At 43.3% G+C, this 19,809-nt stretch overlaps 1 protein-coding gene across 1 annotated transcript in view; it reads left to right on the top strand.

Annotated features, from left to right (window-relative positions):
- Nucleotides 1-15,792, top strand: part of LOC117514789 (nuclear factor of activated T-cells, cytoplasmic 1-like) — a 35,787-nt gene extending 19,995 nt beyond the window's left edge. Inside the window, 2 exon segments of the mRNA XM_034175378.1 lie at nt 15,587-15,647; nt 15,650-15,792. Of these exon segments, the coding sequence (XP_034031269.1) occupies nt 15,587-15,647; nt 15,650-15,792 (204 nt within the window).
- Nucleotides 15,793-19,809: the final 4,017 nt, after the last annotated feature.

The raw sequence follows: 19,809 nt of genomic DNA, 5'->3' as shown, positions 1-19,809 counted from the left end.
TCTCCAAAAACATTAGTCCTATCAACATTTTGGTGGCGTTCATCCTTGACCCAAAATACAGCATACCAACGGCAAACGTCAGCTCTCCCCAGTTTCTAAGTCATCGAAGCCATACACAGGCACACACACGGAGGCCACTTGGCTATTATAATATAGATAATAATGCATGTGAAAGTACATGCTAGAAAATGGCTAAAAAGAAAGAGGGCATATGACTCGGGTTGTGGTTGAATTGGCAACATGTATTTTATGTTAGGTGGGTCCCCTCTGTTTAGGTACTAGCTTTCATTGGAGTTTGGTGTAGATTTGCAATGTTCCATTTTTGAAAATAGCCCATCAGAAAATGCAGGGTTCCATTTTCCCAGAAGCCACCATGGTGGACCTCTTGGATTTACACAAATTAGCGTTTTTCCAATATCTCTGTTTCTACATGACTAGGACCATGAGTCCCACTGGCCTGAATACTTGTTTTGGGGACAAATGATCCAGTGGTGCTAATTAAAAAGTGTATATGCAGGCAAAGTCAGGTTTTTTTGGCGGCAGTATGGACCTAACTTGAGTCCTGGTGGCAACCACCCAGGAAGACATCTGGTCCATCCCCACCACTTGAAAGTAGTCATCTTTCTGCCACAGCCAGGTGAAAACACTGGTAACCCTTTAACCTTTTTTAGTTTTGGGTTCCACAACCTTAAGGCACTTTTATGTGGCATCATGCACACAGGAAAACACCACATGTCCAGACTGCCAGAGCTGACTTCCGTCATAGTGCAAGTGGTATACCTCATCTGAGTCTCTCACAATAACCGTCATTCCAATGGTGCCCAAGGATCCCTTGTGGACACCTAGTATCAATGGCAACCAGTTGTCCTCCTTGTATCACTGGTTAGGGTCCAGGTTTCACAACCAGACAGTAAAGTGAAGTACCAGCAAATTGACGATGTGGACCTTCGTTCTCCTGCAAAGTATCGACATCCACCAAACACCTCTGTCCAGAGACCTCATGACTCTCTCAGACATCAGTTAACTTGCAACTTTGTTGCAAATATCATTGAAATTAATTGAAATTCACAAAAAAATGGTTGTGACTATAAATTTAAGTCGGTGCAGATAAATATTCCTAATTTCACACACATTCTCTTCTTTTGCATTTGTGCTCTTTAAGATTGTTCTTGTAATCTTTTAAAGACATGTTGTAGATCTCCAGTGCCAGTGGGTGGTTGGAGTGCAGTCAAGGAAGAGCGATAATAACATGAGGGTATAGGTGAGGGAAGCAGCTAAGGATGTGTGCATGGATGTGTGCGTAATGCAGGGAGAGATGAGGCAGAGGGAGTCACCAGGCAGCTGGGGCTCAGCTGCCCCTGGAGATCTTCTGTATCTGCTGATTAGGGCCTGAGTGGCCCCAAGGTTGGCTGATCATGGAGGTAGTTGGGGTCAGAGTGAGAATCCAAGCGCCCATCAGATACCCCCTCCCCTTTCTATGCACCAGCACCTCATTCCCTCCCTGGGGGAGTCTGAGGATGTCACTCCACATGAATAGTTCATCCTTCAAACATCTCCCAAACCCACAGCAGTGATTTTCCCTCCATTAAAACCCACTCATCCTCTTCTTTATTGTTTTTTTTAGCTCATGGTTGGTCAGCATGTTCTATGAGTGATGGTAACATGTGTATGGAAAGCAACATTGCACAAAAACACAGCAAGGTGGTAAACGTGAAGGGTTACATTGTTTGTACATCTCCAGTGATTCTCCAGAGAGACAGTGGCATCTGCAAATTCTCTGCAAATAGGATCACTGAGCTGCAGCTGTTTTTGAACAAATCAAGTGACAGTCTGTTTAGAAAGACCTGCCCAGTCTTTCTATTTCATTTTCAATCCCTATATTTAATATTATTGGAGCATTTAAAATTGTAACCCCTGTGCAATCCTTCACTGAGCCCTAACCGGCTACAACTGCCATTCTCAGAAGGTTATCATAGAGTTTTGTATCAGTCTCCATCCAACATGGTCAGTCTAAAGCTTCCTGCTGTCCTGGACAATGTGACCCACTTTCCATACCTGGGCAGCAATGTGCCATCAAACGATGAGCTCCAACACTGACTCAAATGTGCAGGAGGTGCCTTTGACCAGCTTCCCACCAGTGTCTTCAACAGCAGAGATCTTCAACACAAGATAATAATCTATGTCTACAAAGCTGTCATCATGCCAACCCTGCTGCACAGATCTGAGACCTGGACTACCTACCTCTAGCACAGTAGTAGAGAAGCTTGAATCTTTGACTGGACTGGGTTGCTTGACGTGAGGACGTTTCGCTTCAAATCGCAGAAGCTTCTTCAGCTAAAATTCTTGCTCTGGTAGTCTGACTTCCGTCTTGACTCTTGTAGAGAAGAATAAAACAGAAGCCAACAAAAGCTTACCAGCTTTTGAGCTGTATCCTAAAGCTTCTGCGATTTGAAGCGAAACGTCCTCACGTCAAGCAACCCGTCCAGTTGAGAATCAAGCTTCTCTACTATGGAAACCACCTGGACAACTGAGAGCCTACACAGAAATACCTCTAGCACCTGAAGGCATTCGAGTGGTTCCACGAGCCTTGTCTGAGGAGTGTCCTCAACATCAGGTGGGACGACTAATGTACCAACAACAGCGTCCTGGCTGAAGTCAGGCTCCAGAGCATCGAGTACGTCATCATCAAGAATCAGTTTCAGTGGGTGGGTCACATTGTCAGGATGGATGACGGCCGAGTTACCAAGCAGATCTTCTACTCCCAGTTGAGTGAAGGAAAATGGTCCAGAAGAGGTCAGAAGAAATGTTACAAGGACCTCCTGAAGCACAACCTCAAGAACTGCTTCATTGACTGGAAGACTTGGGAAGAGCAAGCAAGACTGAGCCAGCTGGGACTAGAAGTCTGAAAAAATCCTGCACAAAAACACAGGAGAAAGAGGAAGATGCTGACCAGCAGGAGCTTCCCATAGCAACCATATGCAGCATCTGTCAGAAACAGTCTGCGTCAAGACTGGGCCTCAGTCATTTCTGAGTCCGCAATCCCATCACGGATTCAACCAAGAGACCATTTTTCTCACCACTAAGGGATTGTCAGATTGGACATGTTGTTTAGACACCTGAGGTCTGCTTGATCCATGGACTAACTAATGACCTCTGACACTTGTCTGAGGAACAGATTTACTCTTTCATTGGGGTGGTGATGGTCTAGTGGTTAAGCGTTGGGCTTGAGACCAGAGGATCCTCGGTTCAAATCCCAGCCTGACCGGAAAATCACTAAGGGCCCTTGGACAATCCCCTAGTTGCTCCCGGTGTGTATTGAGCACCTTGTATGGCAGCAGCCTCACATCGGGGTGAATGTGAGGCATTATTTTAAAGCTCTTTGAGCGTCTGATGCAGATGGAAAAGCGTTATATAAATGCAATCCATTTTACCATTTACCATATCCAGGATTTAAATGGAGATTATCTAAAGGGGGAAAAAAGTCATCTATACACAGTGTAAAACTTAAAAAAGAAAAATGAAAATAGTCACGTTTCTTAGCGGCCAAACATCTGTGGTGCATCAGTTTCACAAAGCCACAGTTTGACTTGATTAATCATAAAATAACAGGTAGAACACTGAGTTATGAAAATAATTAGCATCCTGACTTGTTATTTTTTTAACAAGCGCAGATGTTTTCATAACTTATTACAACTAAAGACGCCGCTTAGCACCTTTGAGCTCTGACCTCATCCCTTTACTGCGTGAAGTCATTCACACCGCAGTCACAACACGGTGCGCGCCACGGTATAGTGCTGACACTCCAACCGCACACCGACAGACACTGCTAGAAGATCACGCTGCTGTGACTCGTTATCCATCTGCTGCTCACGTCTCCTCTCTGGACCTTCTGCTGCAGGTCTGATATTTATTCCCGACACATATTCCCTAATCCACCCCTCCACCCACAGACTTTTAACCTCCTCTCTTAAGTATTGGCCCACTTTGTGACCTCCGCGGCTGCTTTCCCACTTTATTTACTGTGCAAACCACAGCACCATTAAGGGGATCTGGGGTCCTGCATCGGCTCCTCTCACACTGCTCCAGACACTCGCCTCTCTCACCACAGTTATGCCAAACCTCAACAGGAGGATTTTCAAAGCCACGCTCTAGAAAACCTGGTCTACCTTCAGTCAGAACACCATCATGATGATGATGGATGACTTGGTTTTTTTTTCTCCAGAGAACAGCTTTTGGGGTTGGGGGGGTGGGTATCTGTGTAGTAAAATATGCTGTGCACAGAGTTTATTTATTTTATTTTTTTAAACGGTGACCAAGCACGTGAACTACCTGTGACGAAGATGTTGCAAATCTCCTTCCAGTCAGGAAATGCACATCCTCCATGTCCTCAGTAACATACAACACATGTGGAGTATTAAATCTATCGCACAGCACGCAGCGCGGTGGTGTGGTGGTGCAGCGGTGCGCATGGCCAGGTTGTGTAGGATAATGACGAGCCTATAAGGCTTTCTCCCTCACCCACCCCAACGCACGCTCTCACTGTCTCATTAAGTCAAAAGCAGCAGCAGACATGGTGTAATTTCTGCAGGATGTGGCCCTCTTCCTATTAACATGTGCTTGACTTAATATCCATCTCCCTTCCTTTGCAACTGTGATTAACGCACATCAAATTTGTTGCGTTTCCGTCACTTCAACATGAAAGGCCGCAACAAATGTGTGCTTGGAGCTTTGCTTGTGTGGTTGTACTTCTGGATCCGGTACTTGCTGGCTGCATAATCTCTAAAAAATACCCCCAAAAAACTTATAGTACCTTACTAATTGCTCATTAAATGTGCCACCGCCTCTTGTTTGATTTTCAAAGGGTTCGGTGGACCCTGTAGTGCTGTTAGAGCTCAGTCAGGCCTGTTATTCCCTGCCCAAAGGGGTATTTACGCCACTCTTAAAGTCTGTGGTTCTCCATCTGCAGGGCTTTTCTGACACTGGTATTGGGCTACCACTAATTACTAGTTAATAACAAATGGAAAAATAATGGAACAAAATGTTCATGGTTTTCACTGGTTTGAGGTGATAAACAGAGAGCCCACAGATTTATGAGGTAAGACAGAGCTGAGCAGAGGTGCTATCAGGCGGAGCAGCCGCCGTCGTGCATGGCATCATCCTGCTCAAATTCTCCGGAGGTTAACGGCATGTCGTACGTCAGCCTGAGCTGGTGACAAATCCTTTCTTTTTATGTGGAATTTGGACCCTCACTGGTCTAGACTTGGGCTAGCATTTGAAACGCTGCCCTCAATGACATAACGATGAAGTATTCCGTTCAGAACTAACTTCAGTTCCTTATAAAAGGGAGCAGATTTCCGAGCCACAGAAATCAAGCACATTAACGGATTGCACGTGTTGCCTTTCATGTATGAGGCGCAGGAGATATACGCGCAGCGCAGACTGCTGACGGGAGGACAGACATCTGGGATGAGTGTACATTTAATTTGGACTGCAAAAGGTTGGGTTTGCGTATGGGTTGGACGCAGAAGAGAGGCGCATTCTAAGAGTAGAACAGTTGCATTTCTCCTTCCCTGCCTCTGTTGTTCCCCTCCTCTCCTTGTACTCGCTCCCTGGTCCTTTGCGCCACGTGGACGTCACTCTGTCCTGACATTTCTCCAGGCGGTAATGAAATCAGTGCGGAGGAATAGAAGGCAAGCCCACTGTGGAACAGTAGAGTGTATTCAAGCCAGACTCCTCTGATTTACCAGCTAATTCTAATTAAGAAAAAAAATCAAGTTTTATTTACATGTGTATATAAAACAAACCCCTTTTGACAAAAATCACGGGAACAGTTCATTTTTGCCTCTTGGATAAAGGCTCATTCTGATTAAACTCAGTGTTTTTCACTCCCACTATCAAAGGTGGAGTCATTTTTGATTTTGACAAAATGTACCTCATGTGGAAATCTAGTTATTTTAAAGGCTCTTTACTTCTGTAGTATAACACAAAATTATAGCACATTTTTGTCACCCTCCCCCCCCAACCTGGTTATCATTGACAACATTGCCAGGTTGTAGGGGGTGGGGGTGTAGCAGATTGGTGAAGCATTATTATAATTGTATGTATTCAGAATCCCATCGTCACGTCCTCCGAAGATGAGGCAGAGACTGGGGACCCAGAGGCGGACTCATCCGTTACCCAGGCAGAAGTCACCGAGGTGGTTGGAAAGCTCCTCTGTGGCAAGGCTCCTGGGGTGGATGAAATCCGTCCTGAGTACCTTAAGTACACTGGATGTTGTGGGACTGTCTTGGCTGACACGCCTCTGCAACATCGCGTGGTGATCGGGGACAGTGCCTCTGGATTGGCAGACCGGGGTGGTGGTCCCTCTGTTTAAGAAGGGGGACCGGAGGGTGTGTTCCAACTATAGAGGGATCACACTCCTCAGCCTCCCCGGTAAGGTCTATTCCAGAGTACTGGAGAGGAGAATTCGACCGATGGTCAAACCTCAGATTCAGGAGGAGCAGTGTGGTTTTCGTCCTGGTCGCAGCACACTGGACCAGCTCTACACGCTCCATCGGGTGCTCGAGGGTTCATGGGAGTTCGCCCAACCAGTCCACATGTGTTTTGTGGATCTGGAGAAGGCATTTAACCGTGTCCCTCGGGGCACCCTGTGGGGATTGCTCTGGGAGTACGGGGTCTGGGGTCCTTTGCTAAGGGCTATCCGGTCCCTGTACGACCACAGCAGGAGCTTGGTTCGCATTGCCGGTAGTAAGTCAAACCTGTTTCCAGTGCACGTTGGCCTCCGCCAGGGCTGCCCTTTGTCACCGGTTCTGTTCATTATTTTTATGGACAGAATTTCTAGGCGCAGCCAGGGTGTAGAGGGGGTCTGGTTTGGGAACCACAGAATCTCGTCTCTGCTGTTTGCGGATGATGCGGTTCTGTTGGCTTTGTCAAATCAGGACCTTCAGTGTGCACTGGGGCGGTTTTCAGCTGAGTGTGAGGCGTCCGGGATGAAAATCAGCATCTCCAAATCCGAGGCCATGGTTCTCGACCGGAAAAAGGTGCTTTGCCCTCTTCAGGTCGGTGGAGTGTCCTTGCCTCAAGTGGAGGAGTTTAAGTATCTCGGGGTCTTATTCATGAGTGAGGGACGGATGGAGCGTGAGATCGATAGACGGATCGGTGCAGCGTCTGCAGTGATGCGGTCACTGTATCGGACCATCGTGGTGAAGAGAGAGCTGAGTAGGGGGGCAAAGCTCTCGATTTACCGATCGATCTACGTTCCGATCCTCACCTATGGTCATGAGATTTGGCTCATGACCGAAAGAACGAGATCGCGGGTACAAGCGGCCGAGATGAGTTTCCTCCGCAGGATGGCTGGGCGCTCCCTTAGAGGGGTGAGGAGCTCGGTCACTCGGGAGGAGCTCGGAGTCGAGCCGCTGCTCCTCCACGTCGAAAGGAGTCAGTTGAGGTGGCTCGGGCATCTTTTCCGGATGCCCCCTGGACGCCTCGCTGGAGAGGTGTTCCGGGCACGTCCCATTGGGAGGAGGCCCCAGGGAAGACCCAGGACACGCTGGAAGGATTACATCTCTCGGCTGGCTTGGGAACGGCTTGGGGTTCCCCCGGAGGAGCTGGGGGAGGTGTGTGTGGATCGGGAGGTCTGGGCGGCTTTGCTTGAGCTGCTGCCCCCGTGACCGACTCCGGATAAAGCGGAAGAAAATGGATGGATGGATGGATGGATGGATGTATTCAGAAATTGCATTGCTGTGTTTTAGCCCATGTGGGTCAAAATTCTAAATTATTTCCAGGCAAAGCTAAATTTTGATCGTATTGATGATTTAAGATTATAAATCCATTTGTTTACTATGGTACAGAATTATAGTAATGCCAATGTCATAAAAAATAACAAAATCAACAGAAATTTCAGCTTTACCCATTTTGTCTGTAACCACCAGAAATGCCAAAGAACCAGAGGCTCCAAAAAAGGTCATGGTCTCCCCCGAGGGGTGCACAGAATAATTATAGCAAGTGCACAAACTGCTGAAGGGGCGGACAGGGGATCTGAATTTCAACAACAGCTGAATTAATCTGATTTATATTGGAACAATAAACAATAAATCAGTGATGCTGGAAGTCTGTTCGGTCAGATTTGCTTCAAGATAAAAAGTACGTAACAAAATTCTCATATGTTGACAAGGAAGAAACGGGAACACGTTTTCCTCATCTAACCAAAAGGTCCTCAGAACCAAAATAGGACCAAAGCTACTTGTGTTGGGACCTTTGTTGGTGTTTTTAGAGACTTTTTTTTTCCTACCTAAAAAAGTCATATTTACACTTCCATGTAATATTTTCCAAAATATTGACAAAACTCAAAAAGTAATAAATGTCACTAGTATTTCTTCAAAAGTTGTCCGCTGTGTGATCCAGACCACTTGATTTGCAAACATTTTTTTTTTCCCCCTTGGCGTCTGACCCTCTGGGTCTGTCTCATGTTTGTTTGACCGCTTTCAGAACGCCGTTTTGCATACAGCATCAGAGGTTCTGGTAAAAACCCATAAAATGACAAAAATGCTCCTCAAGGGACATATCGTTCTCCATTCACAGAGATAATTGAACCCTTCCTGGAAAGCTTTGGAGTTGATATGCCAATAAGGTCATTTCATATGCATTTGCCTCCATTTGCCCATCATGAAGCAGCAAACTGACTTGGCGGCCACGTTTTTCTTGTTTTTAACTTTCTGTTATATTTTTGGTTTATGTGCCAACCCTGGAGGTCATGTGGAACGGCATATCTGCACATATTAAGATTCATGCCGCTTCAAGAGTCTGCAGTGGAATTTTGTTGATATGTTTGGAAATAATAGGAATTATGTTGGATTTCAGATATATTCAACTAAACTTTGTCAGAATGCCCTGATTGGGATAAATCTTTAAACAGAATTAACTGTTTTAAAGTGAGGGATATGTGAGTATGCTGCAAAAACTAATTTTTCTCATAATTTTTAGTCAAAATATCTAATCTACACTGAATATAAGACACAATCACTTAAAGCTGTACGGCCTTTCAAATTTCACAAAACTGACAAAATTTAGTTTCTACCAAAATTCAAGCATTATAATGTTGGTTAATTTTTGTAACATGTTGGAAAATTAAATCTCATTTTATTTAAGGAAACGTGTATCTGGTGGGAATTCCATAGCAAATATTTTCTTTTCATTGAGGTTTTGAGATGACCTGTGACCTGACCCACTTGCTTGAAGCACGTTCCCCGGGCGTGCATGCAAACATCCATAACATGTCACTTCAAAGGTGTTATCTGGTTACAAAAACAGAATTTTGGGGTTTTCAAATGTTTATTTCTCTGTAACTTTCCAAAATACTCAAGAAACAGATTTATAAAGAATTAAGCTGTTTCAGAGCATTTTTCCACCATCTTGGTTTATTTTCTTCGAGTGACCAGCCAGTTGACATCACGCTGCCTTTCTTTACTCAGATTGCCGGTCGCCGTGTCCTTCACAGCATCCTCGCACAGCTTGGTGGAAGTCTCCACATAATTCCTTGGTGTGCTGTTTGACGACTGTTTAAAATTTGAGAAACAAATTGACAGTGTGGTAAGAGCCAGTTTTTTCCAGCTGAGACTGCTGGCAAAAGTCAAACCCTTTCTAAGCCAAAAGGACCTTGAAAAGGCTATGCATGTTTTTATCAGCTCCCGGATTGACTATTGCAATGCACTTTATGTTGGTATCACTCAAGGCTCCCTAAACCGACTCCAACTGGTCCAGAATGCTGCTGCTCGCCTGTTGACCAACACCAGGAAGCACAGCCACACCACTCCTGTTCTTTACTTCCTGCACTGGCTTCCAGTCCATTTTAGAGTTGATTTTAAACTGTTAATATTTGTTTTTAAAGCTGTAAATGGCATTGCACCTTCTTATTTATGTGACCTGTTAAAAACACACAACCCTGTCAGAGCACTTCAGTCTGCTGACCAAAACTTTCTGGAGGTTCCCAGGTCCAGGTCCAAACAATGGGGTGACCGTTCTTTTACAGTAGCAGGTCCTAAGTTGTGGAATGCATTACCTCCTGAACTGAGGTCCATTAATAGCTTGCCTCTGTTTAAAGCTAAGTTAAAAACATACTTGTTCAGGGCAGCTTTTTGCACATAATTGCTTTGACACTTTTTGTCTATTTTTATTCTATTTTGGATGCTCTTATTGTGTTTTTCGTACTGTTCTTTTTATTTTATCTCTAGCTGGTGCTATTGGAAAGCACTTTGGTTCAGTGAAAACTGTTGTAAAGTGCTATAGAATAAATAAATAATAATAATATTCATGGCTTCACTACCAAATGTAGGTCATTGCATCTGATCGCTTGAATTTCTACCCCTCAGGGGTTGAAATTCTAAATTGTTTTCAGACCGTGTGAAGTTTGATCATATTGGCAATATCATATTATGAATCCCTTATTTAAATGCTAATAAAATTATAGTGGTGCCAAGAAAATTACTTTTATGACTTAAATTTTAAGAAACTCAAAGGCAGTACAGCTTTAAGTAATATTTCTGCATTTTATTTTTGGAGAGTCTTTCAAGTGTCTTGTTCTGAGTCACATGAGAATAAACAAACTTTATTTCACTTTAGTCACATATTGCAGAATTTGAACCCATCATTTTAATTTTAGCAATGTCACTCTGTGCTCATTCTAATGCTTTTTGATGTGAATTCACATTTCAATCGCAGTTTTTCCCATTTGGGAAAAATGGACTTGTAGCATTTTGTATCTAAACTCTTGGATTAGATTTTTGACTGAAAATTATTTTCAGTGCTAACTATTTTTAGTGAGTAGCAAAACTGAAACTTTCTACGCTGGCGACTGATCCAGACTGGCCCAAAGGCGAACTGGAGCTGGATGGTGGAGAGATGATGGGGAGCACGCTCCTCTCTTTTTCAACCCTCCACATCATCACAACTCCCAGACAATGCAGCTGCATGCAATTACAAAATTAGTGCATCAGCTGCCATATCCAATGTTTTATTTGAGCCTCAGCTATCAAAAATGGCTGTGCAACAGTGGCTTGCGGTTGGAGGTGTAAATGGATATAGCTGACAGAGTTGGCAGACGTTGGCACATTGAAACAGCTGCAAATCAGGCCTGGGCTCAAACTTGGTTAACATTATTTCAAAGTAAATACACAGTGCGTGTGCCAGATAGGCGAGGAGGAGAAGTCATCTGGGCAGAATTTACGCACGGATTGGTCCAGTGCCACTGGCAGCGTTGGACATGAATATAAGCTGAGATTACAGGTGTGTGAGATCTCAGTCATCAGCCCACAGTGACTGTTTCTTATCTTCAGTTTTACTTCAGTGTACTTTTCTGTAGGTGTGTGTGCATCGCTGTGGTTTGTCAGGAGGGGATAGAGGCTTTTTGGCTGAAGGTCAGGAGAGCACATATGGTAAAGGAATCATGGGAGGTCACTCAGGGGGACTAGACCACCTTCCTTTGCTGCTGGGAAGGCGAGCGTCACCACGAGGACGATCCGACCCCATTAATCACTTCCTTCGGGTCAGTACGGCTTTGAGCGTGGACTCCGCCATCATTGTGCACGACCGCAAGAGGAGTGACGGGATAAAGACTCCCCTCTGTCGCCCGCCTTTCTTCTGGAAATCCATGTAGACACGTGGCAGCTTCGGTAATGGAGGTCACAGAGAAATCTCAAGATGTCAGATGACATGACTTTGTAATGCGGCAGCCTGTATTTAATTAAATCATAATGGAACATAATGCGATTTAATGTTCTGGTCTTTCAGATTTGGTCTCACGAGCAAAGATGCAAGTAACTGGTAGCATGTGCAACAAAGGCTAATTACCTCTGGTGACACTGTGAGTAAAATATAACGAGATCTGTTGTTCAGATCACCTCATAGATGAAGTGGTCCCTCGAGATGCCTGGACTTCAAGATGCTCCTGACCTCGCATGTGACAAGCATGTGTGATGAGCGCGCAGGTCAAAACAGCTGCTGCAGATGCCGCGTGGAACTGTAGACCAATGAGAGCCTTCGCTTTACTGTTCATACACACTTCCTCGGTATCTGAATCAAAGAGGAAAACCAGATCATGACTGGGGTTTGGATTATCAGGACATATGGATATATGCTCTATTCCGATGACTCTACTTCCTGTAATATTACACATAATTGATCCTGAAAAGTCTGTTTCTTGGACGAAAAAAAAAAAAAACATCTGCTGGATTTTATATCCAAGAAACTTTTCATCGAGTATAAAAGAAAAGCCGTTAATCTCCACGCTTATTGTCTGGCCAGACGTATTATAACCGTATCCAGACTAATTTGTTCTCAAACCAAAAACTTTAGGTGTCCATGAGAATGTAGCACTAATTTCCACAGACTTCCAATGACGTATTTATTCAGTCTTCTGCTAATCTTCTCCATCCTTGACACCAATCCCCCCCGCCCCTCACAAAGGTAATTATAAACCCATTAATCAGATTATGTCATCGGCTACATGTGGTCTGCATTCTGTTATATGACTCAGTCTGTTAGATAACAACAGACGTCTTTTATTTCATTCAGCTGAACCACTGTTTTCACTCGGACCAAGCTCAAAGAAAGTCGGGCTGAAGCGATTGGGCTGAAATGCACCGAGGTAATTGACCAATTTGTGGGATCTCTTAGATGGCCGCGGCTCGGCGATCGCTCCTCGTCAGTGTCACATGTGGTCAAGTACCCACCTGGGTGGATCTACGGAGGTCCACCATGGCTCGGTAAGAGGTTTGCCCTCTCGGTTTTCTCTGCTGCAGATGGATTCTGCTTTTTCTGGACTAGGTTTGGAGAGATTTCTCAGCCCACATCAACATCTGCTCATATGAACACATGACCACTGAAGAAAGATCATGTGCCGGGTGGTCTGAAGCGTAAAACCTGGGTTATGCCCCTCCCCCCAAAAAAGAAAAAAATACCCTGCATTTGATAAATTATTCTGGTCAGAAATCACACACAAAGTATCAACTCTCCTTTACCACATGATTTTTTTTTTCCTTTTTTTTTTTTGTAATCGTGCCCCTGTGGTCAAATTTTAAGGCTGTTACGTTACACACGCTTGCAGAAAACAGACCAGATATACTCGCTGTGAATTAGCAGTTGCAACTTACATTTGAAGAGCTCTTGACCTCAAAGTCGACAGTGCTTTTCAATGTCTCTGGGTTTTTCATCTTTTAAGATTTGATCTTTTTTTTTTTATTGGTGAACAGTAGAAGTTAATGGAGGCCTGGTACAGGAAGTGGTACTTGTTTGAAGTGGTGTGTCTGATACACAAGTCTCTTTCATCACAGTGGGACACAGTCTCTGAGCTTTAATGGAAATCATAATGCATGTTCATAACTGCCCAGAGTCGGCAGTGCTGGATGCTCTGTGCACATTAAACACTACGCACCACTCCACATACATTTCAGTATGTAAAGTTCTACCTAGCAGAGTGAAATGACAGCAAATTTTGTTTATGTAAAATTGAGATAATATGGCAACAAATCACTGTTTAACAACTGGCTTTGGACCAGCAACTACAACAAAGATGAACTCAAATTTAAGAAGTTAATTTGAAATATAACCCTAAAATGGAGGGTAGGGGCAAAGCATTGCATTTTGGTGGGAATTCCAACAAATGTTCTGGTAAGAATTGCCTCTAGGGCTCCAAGCTTCTAGCGGGTATGCAAAAAATAGTTCATTACATTTGAGCAACTAACAATTCATGGTGAATTGCACTTGATACACAATACACTCTTGTAGTAGCGTATATGGGCTGCACGGTGGCGTAGTGAGAATCCATCCAAATCAAATCATTCACTTCACATCCCCATCCAGTGACCACAGGTATGCCTCAGGGCTTTGTCCCGGGGTCCTTCTTGTTCATTATTTACTTACTCCCCTATGGCCACATATTTCATGAACACAATATCTGCTTTCGTTGCTATGCGGATGACACCCAGCTGTACATCTCCACCAAACCCAACTTCACTCTCCCACCTTCCTTCCTTACCGACTGTTTGCTTGAAATCAAGTCCTGGTTCACGTCAAATTTCCTAAAATTAAACAGTGATAAAACAGAGATGCTGCTTATCGGCACCAAATCCACCTTATACAAAGCTGCAAGCTTTACAGTATCTATTGAAACTCCTCCATCTTGCCCTGCCCCCAGGTTAAGAGTCTAGGTGTCATCCTTGACAGCACACTCTCCTTCACATCTCACATCAGTAACATAACCCTCTCAGCTTACTTCCACAATATCAGCCGCTTTCATCCCTCATAGCTGCTATCCTGGTTCACAGTCTCGTCACTTCCCAACTTGACTTTTATAATTGGGCAGTGCAGTCTGGTTGAGGATGGGCGCTAAAGGGGTAAAATATGACACATATGATGTAATTTCTGTACTTCCGGGGACAGAAAAACGGCACTTTCTCTGAGTTTTTGGGCAAATTACATGCAAACAAAGTGAAAATGCAAAAATGACGATGTGGTGGAAAGTGAACACTTGTTGAGGTTTATTTATGACCCGGAGCTCAAATGTGTGGAGGTGGTTATGCAGGCGAGAGAACTGAGCTACTCTGGTTAGCTGTGTAGGCTAACACTTACCGACATGACCGCTTCCATTTTCCTCATCTTTTTCACTGGGAACCGAAAACAAACTGCACTTTTCACGACTGCTTCTGTGATTGCAGCCAAAAACAAAACAGTACAGCATTTTCCTGTAAAATCTGATCTCAAAACACATTTCTTTCGTGATGCATACTCCCTTTGATCCTCAGTTCTACAAAATTTGTATTTTTTTTTATTTTATTGTTATTTTAATGTATGTTTAAATTATGTGTTGTAAGGTGACCTTGAAAGGTGCCCTGAAATTAGCACTGTTGCCTCACAGCAAGAAGGTCATGGGATCGATTCCCACCTGTAGCCTTTCTGTGTGGAGTTTGTGGGTTCTCCCCATGTTTGAGTGGGTTCTCTCCCATATCCAAAGACATGCAGGTTAGGTGAACTGGAAACTTTAAATTGTTTGTAAGTGTGTGCGCGGGTGCGAACGTGTTTGCTTGTCTATATGTGGTCCGCAACAGACTGGCACCCTGTCCAGGGTGAACCCTGCCTCATGCCCGGTGACTGCTGGGATAGCAGATCATATTAAGATCAAATTATCCTTTTGAAAGTACTAAAGGTTTTAGTGGAAGGCTAGAATCACCTCTGGGGAGGGTGATGCCTCAGGGTCCCTTGGCATGCCCATTCTAACGTGGTACTGGAAAGAGCACATACTGTAGATATGGAGATCCCAACCCAGATGGTCTAAATGACACCTTTCTTCACACCCCCCCATCAAAAAATGTACAACATCATAAATAAATCAAAGCCTAGACAAAGAAAAATTTCAAAAAACACCTAAAAATAAAGAAAAACATTTTGTAGCCCATCCACGGTGTCAATAAAACCACTTTAACCGTTAGCAGGCCGTATGTCTTCAGTCTGTGGTCCCTAAATGAGGGCTTTTCTGAGGCGGGGGTCTTACAGCCTGATGTTGATTCTCACCTGGGTACCTTTGTTCTCTCGCCAGCTTTATGGCTACGTGGAAAGCGAGCCACTCACCCTGCAGCTGTTCATCGGGACCGCAGACGACGCCTCCTGCGACCACATGCCTTCTACCAGGTTCACCGCATCACTGGCAAAACCGTCTCCACTGCCAGCCATGAAGTCATGCAATCTAACACCAAAATCCTGGAGATCCCTTTGCTGCCTGAAAACAACATGAGAGCCATGTAAGTGCTGTTTGACCTCTGCTAGACTGCTAATTATTTGCACATTTCACTCATGTACAAATGCATGCACACAAAAAAGGAATACACGATGGTAGGAGCACTACGTAGTGCCATTAGTACCGTTACTCGTGATGGACAGTTTGAACAAATTGTGTAAATGAGCAGCTGTCAAGAGTCTGTGGGGTCCATGGAGTGAGAACTAACTTTGTATAATTAACATCTAAATAAGGAACAATAAGACTACGGTCAAGCCAGTTTGGTCACATGGTTTACCTTTATGACACAATCCAATACAATCAGCAGTTTAGATTTTCTCTTGTCTGGGACAGAACTTCTAAATATGGCAGCGAGTGCTCCAGCAAAATGCCAGCAAAAAAAAAAGCATATTGGTCTTGTAGCATAATCTAAGTCTTCTATACTTAGTGAAATCATCAGTCACAGGAATGGTGTATATTTAATCCCATAAGGTCCTCCAGGAGTGACTCAGGCTGCGGGTAACTGTTACCGCCGCCGGCTAATGGAGAGAAGGTTGCGTGGTTGCCCTGACTGTCTGTTTGCCAATGAACACAATAACTATAGGAGTAGAAATTGGATTTGGACAACAATTTGAAGATTGATTATTCTTGTGTCAGGGAAGATTTGCATAAATTGTGAGGTAAATCTGGATCCAGTGTAAACTGATTTTTTTTCCTCTTATTTATATTTAAAAAATGGCTTTATGACATCAAACTTTTCTCATGAAATCATCCCAAACAACAGACATGTTTACAGTCTGTGTGCAGATCTGTGCTACAAAGAGGGGTTGATTGTGAACACAACCCATTACCATAAGAAAACCTAAATTTTTTTCGTTAAGTAAGTTTTTTCGACTTCTCCTTTTTTTTTCTTGGGGTCACCACAGCAGATCTGATATGGATATGTACTGTGTTTTCCAGAGTATAGGACCTGTTTAAAAAAAAAAAACTCTTAAAGAGGAAAACTTACATATAAGTTGCCCCATATAAGTTAAAGGGCGTTCCAGAGTAGTAAAAACAAAAACTGTGACTTATACTCCAGAAAATATGGTATGTTGCTATATTTACTATAAAATTATGGCACACGCTAATTTATGATACGATACGATACACTTTATTGTCCCCAAAGGGAAATTTGTCTTGGACTTGAAGTGCTGTGCAAACATTTCTGTCTCAAAAATCAATAAATACAACAACAAAACAGTACACTGCTTGTGTGCCTATGGAAAATTCATCAGCATATTGCACATTTCCCTTAATATAATTTACAATTAAAACATTAAAAAACAGATTAAAACAGATAATAAGATAAAATACACACCTTACTTGTATACATGCACACATACACACACACACACACACACACATATATATACACACTTGTCTATCTATGCTAAAGGTTTTCGTAGACATACAGCATGTATAGCAAAGGCTGAGTTCACGCCCTGGCCGTGGCAGACAGATGGTATTTTTTCCGTCTTCATGGTTACCATCCAGGACCCAAAAGTGTTGTTCTGTAGTGTGGTGCATGCCGTGCTGCGTGGCACCACCACATTCTCCCAGATCTGAGCTGATATTAAATTTGCTCATGAATAAATGTGAATCAGATGAAGTTACAACATGTGAGCTAACAGCTTGGTTGAATTTTATCAGGCAGTAATTGGCTGACTGACACATATTCCTTCAAGTGGTTGCGTAGTACGTCCGATATTACATAAGTCCTGTGTTGGCCCTTAGGCCCTTTAGTGCCGATGCCTATCTCCAGATTCCTGGTTGCATTGACATTTGTTTAATGTCCCACAGTTCAAAGTGACATTCTTTAAAAGTTATTTTATCCATCATAATGATGATACGCCGTCACTGCCAAGTCCAAAGTCTCATCCCAAGCAAGCTGATTAAGGACTTGAATAGGAACTTAATTTTTGAATTGTAGGGCCATGATTTGAAAGTCTCCTAGTCACATCTCTGGTCATACCAAATAGATCTCCAAAGTAAAGCTCATATGTCAGTTTACGACTGGCAGTCTGACTTGGGACTTGAGAATGACTTCACAGTAACTTTGTCCAACTCCTCTGACAATATAGTACCCAATGCAGAGCAGGTTCCTCCACACAGAGAGCAACATTGGACCACCAATATGTCAACCTGAGTGCATTTCCCAGCCGTGCTACCTGTCTGTGTTATAAGACGAGACACTTCACCTGCGTTGTCTCAATCCATTCAGCGGGGGACCAACATTAGCTGGGGAAGTAACCAGCATCAGACTGGCATCCCATTCATGGTGAGTTGGTAGATTTTCCTTTGTCATATGGATCTGAGGATAAGCAACGGCACCTATGGGCTGCTGGTTCGAGACAGGACTTAGGGTCTAACAGAACAAGCACAGAGATGAGTCCACTGTCTGAGGCCATAAGAAGATCATTTGTAACCTTCACTAATGCTGTTTCTGTACTATGATGAATTCTAAAACCTGACTGGAACTCTTCAAATAGACCATTCTTCTGCAGATGATCAGTTAACTGTTTTACAACTACCCTTTCAAGAATTTTTGAGAGAAAAGGAAGGTTGGAGATTGGCCTATAATTAGCTAAGATAGCTGGGTCAAGTGATGGCTTTTTAAGTAATGGTTTAATTACTGCCACCTTAAAAGCCTGTGGTACATAGCCAACTAATAAAGACAGATTGATCATATTTAACATCGAAGCATTAATTAATGGTAGGGCTTCCTTGAGCAGCCTAGTAGGAATGGGGTCTAATAGACATGTTGATGGTTTGGAGGAAGTAACTAATGAAAATAACTCAGACAGAACAATTGGAAAAAGAGTCTAACCAAATACCGGCATCACTGAAAGCAGCCAAAGAGAACGATATGTCTTTGGGATGGTTATGAGTAATTGTTTCTCTAATAGTTAAAATTGTATTAGCAAAGAAAGTCATGAAGTCATTACTAGTTAAAGTTAAAGGAATACTCGGCTCAATAGAGCTCTGATTCTTTTGTCAGCCTGGCTACAGTGCTGAAAAGAAACCTGGGGTTGTTCTTATTTTCTTCAATTAGTGATGAGTAGTAAGATGTCCTAGCTTTACGGAGGGCTTTTTTATAGAGCAACAGACTCTTTTTCCAGGCTAAGTGAAGATCTTCTAAATTAGTGGACGCCATTTCATCTCCAACTTACGGGTTATCTGCTTTAAGCTGCAAGTTGTGAGTTATACCACGGAGTCAGGCACTTCTGATTTAAGGCTCTCTTTTTCAGAAGAGCTACAGCATCCAAAGTTGTCCTCAATGAGGATATAAAACTATTGACGAGATAATCTATCTCACTCACAGAGTTTAGGTAGCTACTCTGCCCTGTGTTGGTATATGGCATTGGAGAACATAAAGAATGAATCATATCCTTAAACCTAGTTACAGCGCTTTCTGAAAGACTTCTACTGTAATGAAACTTATTCCCCACTACTGGGTAGTCCATCAGAGTAAATGTAAATGTTATTAAGAAATGATCAGACAGAAGGGGTTTTCAGGGAATACATAAATCTTCAATTTCCATACCATAAGTCAGAACAAGATCTAAGGTATGATTAAAGTGGTGGGTGGACTCATTTACATTTTGAGCAAAGCCAATCGAGTCTAACAATAGATTAAATGCAGAGTTGAGGCTGTCATTCTCAGCATCTGTGTGGATGTTAAAATCGCCCACTATAATTATCTTATCTGAGCTAAGCACTAAGTAAGACAAAAGGTCCGAAAACTCACAGAGAAACTCACCGTAACGACCAGGAGGACGATAGATAATAACAAATAAAACTGGTTTTTGGGGCTTCCAATTTGGATGGACAAGACTAAGAGACAAGCTTTCAAATGAATTAAAGCTCTGTCTGGGTTTTTGATTAATTAATAAGCTGGAGTGGAAGATTGCTGCTAATCCTCCACCTCGGCCCGTGCTACGAGCATTCTGACAGTTAGTGTAACTCGGGGTGTTGACTCATTTAAACTAACATATTCATCCTGC

The sequence above is a fragment of the Thalassophryne amazonica genome, chromosome 7 (genome assembly GCF_902500255.1).
Source record: "Thalassophryne amazonica chromosome 7, fThaAma1.1, whole genome shotgun sequence".
NCBI lineage: Eukaryota > Metazoa > Chordata > Actinopteri > Batrachoidiformes > Batrachoididae > Thalassophryne > Thalassophryne amazonica.
The sequence above is the reverse complement of the archived record's forward strand: the minus strand, read 5'-3'. Positions and strand labels throughout refer to the sequence as shown.